Here is a 13,386-nt window from a genome sequence, read left to right on the forward strand (position 1 = left end):
ACAAAGACTATGTCCCCCACAATCATCCAGCAAAGACTATATCTCCCAGAATCCCCCAGCAAAATGGCTTCACCTAGGAGTTTTGCCCTGAAGACACCAATGGTTGGTGAATGTTCTTTGGTTTATTTTGCTTAAATTAAAGAAGAGAGTTCCTGCGCTGCTTTCTTTTGTTGACATAGCATTATACTGAACTCTGAGTTTGGTAGGTTTAAATGTTTGTTAAAAGCTTTAGGCGACTGATTTGCTTATTAGATTTGTTATCTTGAAATATTTGATTTGTTTGATGTGGGCATTTCCTATGAAGGACAGTTATTCTTTGATTTAGTGATTGATTGAATGGGTATTTATTTTATTCCTAGAAACTGTTTGAAATGTGAAATGTATTTGCTTCCTGTGCTTTAAAGGTTATCAACCTAATGATGGTTCATCAGTTTTCCTTTGACTTTGTGTGCATTTTTCTCTCTCCTTCCAATGGATATATATGATACGAGCGTCACAGTCAGAGCCGTGTTCCATTGAGATGAATGCTGAAAATACCCTTTACCTATGAGTACACCAGTTAATTAGAAATGAAAAAACAGGAGCATGCAATGAAAGCCAATTGCTGGAGTTTTTGTCCCTCTTTGTTTGAGCCATGAACAGTGAATACCTATCACGGGTGGAGAGAGGACCCAAAAGCACGCACAGACAGGTAAGTGCTGATAAGGTTTGTTCATTGCTTGCCTGAGGATTGCAGGTTGGCAGGAGGAGAACAGTATGGGAACTTTGGTGGTGGTTCAGGATCAAGCCTAGACGGCAGGCAGGCAGGCGGGAGGTCAGAGTCAGGCTAGGTCGATGCACGTGTGGACAAACAAGGACAACAGACAGGCCGGGGGTCAGAAACAGGCTAGGTCGATGCACGTGTGGACAAACGAGGGCAGCAGGGAGGCAGGAGGTCAAAGACAGTCCGGGTTGGTACACATGTCGTGTGGGAGGGCGGGCAGCGCCCTGGGTCACTCTACGAGATGCGGATGGTAAGGAGGGCTGATCAGGGTGAAGGCGGTTGAACTCCGCGATCAAGGCGGGATCCAGGACCTGGCAAGAGGGGATCCATGATCGCTCCTCCGGACCATACCCCTCCCAGTCTACCAGGTACTGGAGGCCCCTGCCCCTACGACAGGATCTAAGCAGACGCCGGACGTCGTACACAGGGCCACCATTATTGAAACGAGGGGACGGAGGAAGAGGAAGCGCTTCCACGGGAGACGTGGAAGGTGGAGTGAACCCGCATGGAGCGTGGTTAAGCGAGGCGTACAGCCGCAGGGTTTAGCACCTTTTAGATGGGGAAGGGCCCAATAAAGTGATTCCACACGAAGTGGCAGATCTTTGGTGGATAGCCAGACTTTCTGGCCTACTTGATATGTTGGGGCCGGGGTGCGCTGCCTGTTCGCAGTCTGGGTGTAACGCTCTCTAGCATGCAGGAGAACCAAGCAGGCCCGAGCCCAGGACCGGCTACATCATCGGGCAAAGGCATGAGCAGATGGGCAGGTGGCATCATTGTCCAGAGCCAGGAACAACGAGGGCTGGAATCCGTGAACACATCAAATGGAGAAATGCCAGTAGCGGAACTGGTCATGAACTTATGGGCAAACTCACCCACAGGAGTTGGGTAGACCAGGAGGATGGATCTTTTGAAGCTAGGCATCACAGATCAGATTCGACCTCTTGGTTTATCCTTTCCGTTTGCCCGTTGGTTTGGGGGTTGAACCCGGAGGATAAACTGGCGGTAGCCCTGATGTGCTAGCAAAACTCCATCCAAAACGATGATGGGAAGTGTGGGCTCCTATCAGACACCACATCGAGGGGCAGGCCATGCAGATCTACAACGTGTTGGAGGAGGTGTTTGGCGGTTTCCTTGGCTGAGGATACTTTTGGGAGGGGATTGTAGTGGGCCATCTTGGTGAACCGGTCGACCATGGACAGAATGACTGTGTTGCTGTTAGATGGGGGCAGACCGGTAACGAAATCAAGTGCAATGTGTGACCAGGGTCGATGTGGAACAGGAAGAAGATGCAAGAGACCGGCAGGAGGCTGGTTAGTGGACTTGTGTTGGTTGCAAACCGGGCAGGCTTGGATGAACTCACGTATATCTTTGTCCATGGAGGTCCACCAAAACCGTTGTTTTACGAGGTTCATGGTTTGTTGGACTCCGGGATGCCAGGTGTGTTTGGAACAGAGTGGGCCCATTGCAGGACTTCTGAGCGAAGGTTTTCAGGAACCGGCAGGCAGTTGACTGGGCAGAGACTGGCCATGGGCTGTCCCCCTGGTGGCAGACTTTATTTTCTCCTCAATATCCCACGTTAGCACGCCTGGGACACATGGGGGTTCTGCACTGGGAGTCTCCTCCTCTTGAAACTGTCGGGAGAGAGCATCCTGGATATATTCCTGGACCCAGAACGGTAGGAGAGTGAAAAGTTAAATTTTGTGAAGAACAGAACTCAACGGGCTTGGCATGAGTTAAGTCGTTTGGCAGATCGGTGTATTTCATGTTTTTGTGGTCAGTCCAGATCAGGAATGGAATTTGGCTTTCCTCTAGCGAGTGTCGCCATTCTTCAAGGGCCATCTTCACAGCTAGGAGTTCACGGTTTCCAGTGTCATAATTCCTCTGCACTGGAGACAAACGACAGGAGTAGAACGCACAGAGGTGGAGTTTTACGTCCTTGGGCGACCTCTGGGACAGGATGGCCCCAAACCCGATGTCAGAGGCATCCACTTCAACCACAAATTGCTGCTCTGGGTCCGGCATCAGGAGGATCGGGGCTGACGTGAAACATTTCTTGAGGATCTGGAAGGTCTAGTCGGCGGCGGGTGTCCAGTGGAAAGTAACCTTTGGACTTGTTAGCGATGATAGCGGGGCTGCCACGGCACTGTAATTTCGAATGAAACGCCTGTAGAAATGAGCAAGTCCTAGGAAGCGTTGCAATTGTGTCTGATTTCAGGGACCGGCCAGGAAGAGATGGTGGACACTTTCGCAGGGTCCATGCTGATGCTGTTTTCAACAATGATGTAGCCCAGGAATGAAACTGACGGGGCGTGAAACTCTCAATTCTCAGCTTTGACATATAACGAGTTCTTCAGTAGGCATTGCAGAACTGCTCTGACATGGCGAATGTGCTCGTCCAGGGTCCTTGAGAAGATCAGGATATCGTCGAGATGCACAAAAACGAACTTGTCCAACATGTCCCGCAGGACGTGATTTACGAGCACTTGGAAGACCGCTGGGGCGTTAGTCAGCCAGAAGGGCATGACAAGGTATTCGTAGTGGCCAAGCGGGGTGTTGAAGGCGATCTTCCATTCATCACCCTCTCTTATCCGAACCAGATGGTAGGCGTTACGTAAGTCCAGCTTGGTAAAGACAGAGGCAAAGAAGAAGCCTGCTCCTGCCAGTGAGGATGACGGGCGGATGATGTCCACCGCCAACGAGTCGTTGGTGTACCTCTGCATTGCCTGTTGGTCAGGGCCTGACAGCAAATTAAGTTGGCCCTTAGGAGGCATTGTCCCAGGTAGTAAGTCTATTATACAGTCATATTCTCGGTGAGAAGGCAGGGAAGTGACTCGGGCCTTACTGAATACCAGGCTGAGATCATGATACTCTTTTAGCATGCCGAAAATGTCCGCCAGGACAGGCAGCTCTGCGCAGGATTGAGGAACAGATGCTCGCTGGAGGCAGGAAAGGTGACAGGATGGTCCGAACTAAGGACAGTTCCCATCTCCCAGTTAATGTGGAGGTTATGGCGGCAGCGCCAAGGTAGACCCAGGATCGAGAAATTTTGGGTTGGTCCAGGATGCAGAACTGAATCTTCTCCAGATGGTTACCTGACAGGCGCATAGAGAGAGGAACTGTTTGGTGAGTTATCATCCCCAAGGGGCGCCATCCAAGGCGCGGGCTGGTGATGGTTTGGAGAGCGGGACGCCTCTGAGGCCAAGTTGGACTACCATTTCTTTTCTCATTACATTAGCGTCAGCCCCAGAATCCACCAGGGGTTCCTGGATTTGGGCACCATCAGGCAAGAGAAGATGGACTTGTAGAGGAGCTCTTGTACGAGACAGGGGAAGTGTCACTTCACGCATTTTCACATCTTTCAGGGTTGGGAAATGTGCTTTTACAGGGCAGGCGGAAACAAAATGTCCTGGTTCTACACAATAGAGGCAGAGGCGAGCAGCGCAGCAATGCAGTCTCTCTTCAGGAGTCAACGGGCCACGGGCTGGCTGCTTCGGCCCACTCCTGCCACCAGAAGGCACTGACGTACGTCATCGCCCGGGGGGAACTCACGCTAGCCGAAGAAGACGCCCACTGATGCGACGCCTCTTGTTTACGTTTGCGTAGCCGGTGTCGCAGGCGAATATCTATCTGCGTCGCCAGATTAATTACCCATCCAAGGTAGTGGGGAGCGTGTGGGACAATAATTCGTCCTCAAGACGACTCGAAAGCCCATGTAAGAAGTTGTCTACTAATGTGGGTGCGTACCACTGATTCTGGCTGGCTCTTGTCCGGAAATCAATGGCGTAATCCGCCAATGCTCTGTTGCCTTGTTGCAACTGGAGGAGGCCCGTGCCCAGTTACGCATTGGCGTAACTGAGCCCGAAAACCTTCAGAATCTCCTCCTCGAGTGCCTGGGAGGAGACAAGCGGGTGGTTTTCTCCTCCATTCCGCCGTTCCCCACAAACTAGCTTGCCGTAAGGTGATTGATAACAAACGCCACCTTCGCTTGTTTGGAGGCGAATGTCCGGGGCTGAAGAGCATACAGCAGGGAGCAGGTTGTTAAAAATGCTTCACAGGTTTTGGGGTCACCTTCGTAGCATTCTGGAACACCAACTTGGGGCTCGGGAGCGTCGGGTGGCAGAGAAGCGGGCAGTAGATTTAATACGGAAGACGGCGCGGTAAAGGAGCAGCGTGCTGGATCCATTGTTGGCCAGATTGTACAATCACGAGTGGAGAGAGGGCCCAAGAGCACGCACAGACAGGTAAGTGCAGATAAGGTTTGTTTTTTGCTTTCCTGAGGATTGCAGCTTGGCATGAGGAAGACAGTATGGTAACTTTGGTGGTTGTTCAGGATCAAGCCAAGTTGAGGCATGAGCAGTCAGACGTGGACGGCTGGCAGGCAGGCGGGAGGTCAGAGTCAGGCTAGGTCGATGCACGTGTGGACGAACAAGGACAATAGACAAGGACAACAGACAGACAGGAGGTCAAAAACAAGCTAGGTTGATGCACGTGTGGACAAACGAGGGCAGCAGGCAGGCGGGAGGACAAAGACTGTCCGGGTCGGTACACATGTCGACTGGCAGAGAAGAGTGCTTGAGGGTGAGACCGTTTTAAATACTGAACAGGTCATGAGCTGCAACTGTGATGATTTGGCTGATTGGTAGAGTAGGCAAGCAGGTGTGGTGAGGTGGAAAATGAGGTGACTAAACTAAGGAATAAAATACGGTAATTAGAAATGAGTTGAAATCAGGGATTTTGTTGTTGTTGGTTCAATACTAGGCCAGTTATCATCCCTCAAATCATGATATCCCAATTCCAAAGGTGATAGGACAATCAATGTCTAAAACAGAATAAAATAAAAATACAATTGTAGGTGCAAATGCTTTTCAATTTATATTCAAGAGAATACATTATACAGACAACAAATGTTTTAGGTTCTACTTTTTTCCACTTTGATTTTTCATTCAGTTTAATTTAATGCCATCCAAAGAAAAAAAAATGTTAGGGAACTGAGGAAGCTTTGGAGGACCAATTCTTCTCTATTTATGCTTAATGTATATTTTGTAGGCTAAATACTCAGGGTTCTTATTGTCAAGTCACTTTCAACGTGTGCCTTTCAATGGGGGATAGGTCTGGACTGTTGGCAGTCCACTCTCATATTAAGGACTTTTTTTCACCATGAAACCACACTGTTGCAACAGATGTAGAATGTGGCACTAGCTTGCTGAAATAGGCAAGGACAGCCGTTAAAGTGGCGGCATATGTTTCTCCAAAATGTGCACGTACCTTTCAGCATTAACACTAACACAGCCCTATACCATCACAGATGCTGACTTTTGAACTTTGTGCTTATAACAATCCGGATGATCCTTTTCCACTTTTGCCGGAGGAGACAATGTCCATGTTTTCCAAAAACTGTTTGAAATGTGGAATCATTAGATCACAGCACACTTTTCCACTTTGCGTTAGCCCATCTCAGATAAGCTCTGACCCAGAGAAGCTGGTGGCTTTCACTTTGAAAGGTTGAGTGTTGATACGTATCTGTAGCTATAGCAATAAACTACTGACAGTGTTTCTGAGTCCACATGGCAATATCCTTTTTCCCAATGATGACCAATTTTAGTGCTGTCTGAGGGAGTTATGACTATTAAGAGAGGATTTTAATTTTTTTTTTTGGCCTGATAACATGCAGATAAGACATTAGGATACATAGAGGATGAAAACCCTAAATTCATTGCAATTACATATTGAGATATGTTATTGCTCGCGCAGTTGTTAACAGTGGACAACCTCACCTCATTCGTGCTCATGAACAACTGAGCCTTTCATAGATGTTCTTTTTACACTAAATCAGGACACTTACCTGTTTCCAATAAAGCCGGTTACCAGTGCAATCCCTCGGATAAATGTGCAAAAAGGTTTTTGATGCCAGTGCTATTTTTTTTTAATGTGTTGCAAGGACCACATTTTTTTTTATTGATTTATTTATTTTTTAATATCTCGCCTCTGTAGTATATTCAATTGAATGTATCATTAGACACTACTTTTTTACAATTTATACAATGTCACAACTACACGTAATATAAGAATGTTTTCACTATTTTGTAAGACAAATTTGCCAATGTATATTAAGTCTTTTGCTTTTACCTCATTATCTGTGCCTACATCAAGCAGGACAGGCAGGCACTGCTGTGGGGGAACGCCTCCACACGCTGTGTAAAGGGCAAGCTTGCCCACTGGAATTCCCATCCCATTGCAGCCAAGGTCCCCCAGGCCCAAGATCCTCTCACCGTCGGTCACACAAACAGCCTGTCAACAATCAGCACAATCTTCCCTGCATTGATATAATATTCCTTCCTTCCATCCATCCATCCATGCATTTAAATTCCATCCATCCATGCAATAGAGTGTTTTAATGACACATTACCCTGACGTCTTTCTCTGGCCAGTTCCGTAGGAGTGATGCAATGTGGCCACGGTCATGGACAGAGATGAACAGACCCCTTGGAATGACACACAAAAAATATGTCACTACCCCCTCTGGTTGAAACCGTTCAAACTGTAAAAACATTTTGGGATCAACAATAAAACAACACAGCCAACATTTGAAAGTGCTAAAATATGACTTGAAAGAAAAACAATGGTTGCACTTACTATAGATTAAAGGTTACGTATTTGTATTTACAGTTTTTAGCGGGACAATATTAATGACTGGTGCTTACTTTGGCCCCCTCAGCCTGTAAAATAAATTCCTTCATATCATGCTCACCACCTTATTGTTTTTCCTATGGACTATCATCAATGTCTGTTGTGAGACAATCCCAGGATAAAGGAGATCATGTCTATGTGTGGGGTCCAGTGCGTTTTTTTTTTTTTTTTTTTTTTTACAGGAAGCCCATCTTTTAATAATATGGGACCTTTCATCCAGACGGCAGGCCACAACAGTAAAAATCCTTTTAAGGCCAGCAAAAGTACACATCAGGCAAATTCAAGAAGTAAAACAAGTTTATAGTTTGAATAGGAAGATGACATAAATACAGTGGGGCAAATAAGTATTTAGTCAACCACTAATTGTGCAAGTTGTCCAACTTGGAAAGATTAGAGAGGCCTTAAATTGTCAACATAGGTAAACCTCAACCATGAGAGACAGAATGTGGAAAAAACACCCAGAAAGTCACATTGATTTTTAAAGAATTTATTTGCAAATTGTGGTGGAAAATAAGTATTTAGTCACCAACAAACAAGCAAGATTCATGGCTGTGAAAGAGGGCTAACTTCTTCTAATGAGGTCTAACAAGGTCTAATGATGCTTCACTCGTTACCTGTATTAATGGCACCTGTTTTAACTCATTATCGGTATAAAAGACACCTGTCCACAACCAGTCAGTCAAGTCAAGTCAGTCACAATCCAAACTTCACTATAGCCAAAACCAAAGAGCTGTCGAAGGACACCAGAGACAAAATTGTAGACCTGTACCAGTCTGGGAAGACTGAATCTGCAATAGGTAAAACGCTCGGTGTAAAAAAATCAACTGTGGGAGCAATTATTAGAAAATGGAAGACATACAAGACCATTGATAATCTCCCTCGATCTGGGGCTCCATGCAAGATCTCACCCCGTGGCGTCAAAATGATAACAAGAACGGTGAGCAAAAATCCCAGAGCCACACGGGGGGACCTAGTGAGGGACCTACAGAGAGCTGGGACCACAGTAACAAAGGCTACTATCAGTAACACAATGCGCCGCTAGGGACTCAAATCCTGCACTGCCAGACGTGTCCCCCCTGCTGAAGCCAGTACACGTCCAGGCCCGTCTGCGGTTCGCTAGAGAGCATTTGGATGATCCAGAAGAGGACTGGGAGAATGTGTTATGGTCAGATGAAACCAAAATAGAACTTTTTGGTAGAAATGCAGGTTCTCGTGTTTAGAGGAGAAAGAATACGGAATTGCATCCCAAGAACACCATACCCACTGTGAGGCATGGGGGTGGAAACATCATGCTTTGGGGCTGATTTTCTGCAAAGGGACCAGGACGGTTGATCTGTGTAAAGGGTAAAATGAATGGGGCCATGTATCGAGAGATTTTGAGTGAAAATCTCCTTCCATCAGCGAGGGCATTGAAGATGAGACGTGGCTGGGTCTTTCAGCATGACAATGATCCCAAACACACAGCCAGGGCAACAAAGGAGTGGCTTCGTAAGAAGCATTTCAAGGTCCTGGAGTGGCCTAGCCAGTCTCCAGATCTCAACCCTATAGAAAATCTGTGGAGGGAGTTCAAAGTCTGTGTTGCCCAACGACAGCCCCAAAACATCACTGCTCTTGAGGAGATCTGCATGGAATGAGCCAAAATACGAGCAACAGTATGTGAAAAGCTTGTGAAGAGTTACAAAAAACGTTTGGCCTCTGTTATTGCCAACAAATAGGTACATAACAAAGTATTCAGATGAACTTTTGGTATTGACCAAATACTTATTTTCCACCACAATTTGCAAATAAATTTTTTAAAAATCAAACAATGTGACTTTCTGTTTTTTTTTTTTTTCCACATTCTGTTTCTCATGGTTGAGGTTTACTCATGTTGACAATTTCAGGCCTCTCTAATCTTTCCAAGTTGGAGAACTTGCACAATTAGTGGTTGACTAAATACTTATTTGCCCCACTGTACATTTGTTCCATAAAACAGAATTGACTGCGTAGGGTTGAGTAAAGATACACTGTCTGTATATGTTTCCACCAACTGTAACTATCACTAAATCAGGGAAACAGCAAATCACGGCATGTTACTGAAGTCTAAATTCCATTATTATTTACTGTATATATTGTATTTTCCGGACTACGAGCCGCAGCAGAAACAAATGGTCACAGATAAGCCGCATTGGACTATAAGCCGTAGGTCATAACATTTATTATATTTATATTACGCAATATTTACGCAAAAAGAGGATATATGAAAGTTTTTTTTTTTTTTTAGTTATTTAATTTTTGTTGTTCTTGTCTGCCAATAGCAACATCCTCTTTTTAACAAACTGAACATGCCTGCATGTTTATTCCCACCATCTTTATAGAAATGGATGTATATTTTCAACACCAACAGTCTAAGTTAAATAGCTGTTCAAAATTAATATAACATTTTCTTTTGTCTCCCTTTGTTTGATAGATTATTTTAGTGAACATATAAACACATTGCACATAATTCGTACATACATTCATAAATATATAAATACAATCATACATACTGTATATTGTATATAAAATGTACATGTCACAAATTTTCTCAAACATTTATATAAGCTCTCATACAATTTAGACATATTTTATATTTTTAATATATTTTTCAAACTTTTTTTTTTTTTAAACTCTATTTTATAGTTGTTCCATAAATTGACAGCTTGAAGAGATTCACACATTTCCTTGACCGGTGAATTGTCTTCTGATGGCTAGCCAAAGTAGTCTGTGTGGATTATTCTATGATTTAGCTGGTTGTGCAATGACGGCACTACAGGATTGTCGGGAGAAAAAAGTGAAATGTCTTATGGAACTCAGAAACTGGACAGAGGCTGGGTCATTTGTTTTTAATGACGGATAGAGCTCAAGATCATCTTTAAAACAATGGAACGTGACATTGTGTTTTCCAAAAATAGATCCCAAAGGTAACGTATATATTTAAAAAATGAGAGGGGCCAAAATGTAACCCTGAGGCACCCCAAAGCTCAAAATGGAAGCGTCCCAGCTGGATATAAAAGCTTCTGTCTGAGAGGGAGGATTGAAACCATTTCAGAACAGTAACACCAATGCCCACACAAGCATTTAAGCGTGACGGGAGAATATTGTGATCAACTCTATCAAAAGCAGGTGTCAGATCCAGAAGGACCAAGACAACAGAGTCAACAGTTAAAATTCCTAAAAGTGCTGTTTTTGTGCTATGGTGTCAAGAGTACCATATTAATGAATTAATTTTATTCAGACATAAAAGCTATTCTACAGTTGTGGGTTTTCAATGATTTGTTTTTATTTGACACAACCTAAATGAAGTTATTCATAAGCAAATCCAACATGCTCCAAATAAATAATATCTGAAATAATTCATCTGATAGAGTTAGATTTATCTTTGTTAGGAGTGACCAAATAGAAATGTTCCCACACAAGAGAAATACTCCCCTTCCCTGCTGTTATGTATTCAAACTTTCCAAACTCGCAAATGATCACAACTCGCCACAAAAAGCCATGTTTGGAATGTGGCCCCTGAAAGGCTCATATTGCTGTCAAACAAAATGCCGAAATCACCGAACCGATTCCTAAATTGGTCACGTAGTGCAGTCGGGCAGTGAGGCCCCTTCCCCAAATTCCATATTCAAGAGTTTTATTGTCATACACATAGTAATACCAACACAATTAAGTTCTTATTCTGTTCACTTACCGAGCAGACTACGGTACATAATCGAGCAAATAATAAAATAGGCAGTAAAACAAAACCAAAATATTAAATCGAATCAAGCCTCGGCACACATTTTGTGGAAGCGCCTAGTCCATTACTTGAAATGTGTTTTGAAGTCTCCGGCACCTTTGTTAACGTCACTAGATGGCGAGGTGATGCCTAAGAGGTTTACAACGATACAGTGGCTTGACAGACAGTGCATTGTCAGTTATGTGTCATAGCATTTCCAAAAAACAAACAGAAAAAGACTGTGGAACACAAAACAAAAAACAACCACGCTGGTTGCTTTTCATGGTGCTAGAAGTGGAAATACGGCAAAAGTAAGAAATAAAGTACAATATTTATCATAAGCATGTTGAAAATGATCACATCTCTTCCGGGAATCGAACCGTGACTTAGTGACTAGAAAAGCAAGGTTCAATCAACCACTGAACTACACGGGCAGCTGAAAAATTGAGTCTTAAAAACTAACGATACGTACAAATGAACCAATGACAACTGCACAATTAAAGCTTGGTATGCCATCGGCCACACAAATTAGGATTGCATTTCCGCACCCATTTTGCATGAGACACACTCCAAAATCCTGCTTCATCACGATTTTTTTTTTTATTATTTTGGGTTTCAAATTGTTCCTCGGCAAAACAGGCGCCAGTCCTGAGGAAATCCCAAACTCTACATAAAAACACAACACAATAACAAATCCACACATAAAATATGACCAATGTTACATTTTACAGTTACCAATCCATTAATTGTAATAAAGAAAAATATATAGCTAACTTAAGAATGGTAGGCACTTTTTTTTTCTGTCTGCTGAAAAGAGGAGAACATGAAGCCCCGCTAACTATAGTGAGGACTTTGAGGAGCTCAAGCAGGAATGAGACGGAAAGCACCATATGACAGTTGCAAAACAACTGTATGAGATGATCAAAGCAGACAAGCATGGAGGCGGGAATGCCCTAATCTCTGTCAGACAATGTTAACAAAAACATTACAGGTGACCTATCTCTCATCCATTACTCATTTTCTGGCCCTCTGCACTTCCATGTGCTGTTGAACTCATGACATTTTGACCCTGGCAAAGTAGAGTAACAGGGGGAGCTGTTTTAATAGCCTTACAGGTCCAACACTGAATGTATGTCTTGGCAAAAATTACCAGAGCAACAAAGAGGTGAACTTGAATACATGACATCAGGAGTAAATGGCTTTTAAATCCATTCTCACTGTGTTACATAGTGCTATTCTCTTAAGGATGGTATTTGTTGGTGAATCAATGGGGAATGCATGGGAATTTAAAACCGGTTATTCTATTACCATAAAGAGACTGAGAAAGAGAATGAGATGCCACAATTGGTGTGTGCATTGTTGTGAAATTCAGTCACTTCAGCCTGTCTACACTTCAGGAAGGGATCATCACAAAAGTGAAGGAGTTTATTGGAAGTTAACAATAAAAGGCAAAATGCTGTTTATGGCTATTAAATCACTTTAAAAGCCTCGTGTCCTGCCTAACATTCTATCTTTGAAGATATAAAGTATGTTGAAAACAAAAGATTAAGCAATTGTTGTACTTCAGTCACTGCAGCTGGCTGTTTGACCCTCTGGGTGGACTGGTTTTTGTGTGCAATTAACTGCAATACTTCAACAAAATAACAACACATTCCTTACCAGTGTACAGCTTTCAGTCATAGGTTCAACCACTGAAGCTGAAATAAACATCCAAGTGTCATGGGTCTAGTTACAGTATAATACCTATGGTGTGCAAGTATCAAATTGTGTATACCCATCTGCCTTAAAATGTTGTTCATTACAGAGGAACAGGATTTAGTCAATTTAGACCATACGTTTTGAGTCAGTTTGGAGTTTGATAGCCAATAATATTAGTCTGAAGTTACGGGTGAAATAGTAGTGCTGCAAAGCTGTCGCCTCCTTCTCGAGATGAAAGGCGGAGCACAGAGCAATGAGCAGCCATGTCTGCTTTTCCCGTAAGAGCGTGGCGAGAACAGAGAGGGTAAAGAAAACAACCTGATGACATGAAACACCACTGCCGCTGATCTGCAGCCCAACACAAAACCCACTGTAGAGACTGTGGAAAAGCCAGTTCACACTGTGACCCCAAACACATTGAGCCCCATCAAGAAGATGGCCCCGAGTCTTTGACCCATGTCCAGAGTAAATACAACCAGTCACCATTCTTCAACCTCACCTT

General features: G+C 43.9%; 1 protein-coding gene across 2 annotated transcripts in view; it reads right to left on the reverse strand.

The window, feature by feature from the left end:
* me1 (malic enzyme 1, NADP(+)-dependent, cytosolic) overlaps positions 1–13,386 on the reverse strand; it is a 79,695-nt gene that overhangs the window by 19,610 nt on the left and 46,699 nt on the right. For both annotated transcript variants that reach the window (XM_088411528.1, XM_088411529.1), the window contains exons 4-5: positions 7,170–7,245; positions 6,890–7,051 (exon numbers count right to left, since the gene is read on the reverse strand). In XM_088411528.1, coding sequence (XP_088267654.1) covers positions 6,890–7,051; positions 7,170–7,245 — 238 coding nt within the window. The remainder of the gene's footprint in view (positions 1–6,889; positions 7,052–7,169; positions 7,246–13,386) is intronic.

Source organism: Hippichthys cyanospilos, chromosome 3, assembly GCF_059441005.1.
Source record: "Hippichthys cyanospilos isolate Australia breed blue-spotted pipefish chromosome 3, RoL_Hcya_1.0, whole genome shotgun sequence".
NCBI classification, from domain to species: domain Eukaryota; kingdom Metazoa; phylum Chordata; class Actinopteri; order Syngnathiformes; family Syngnathidae; genus Hippichthys; species Hippichthys cyanospilos.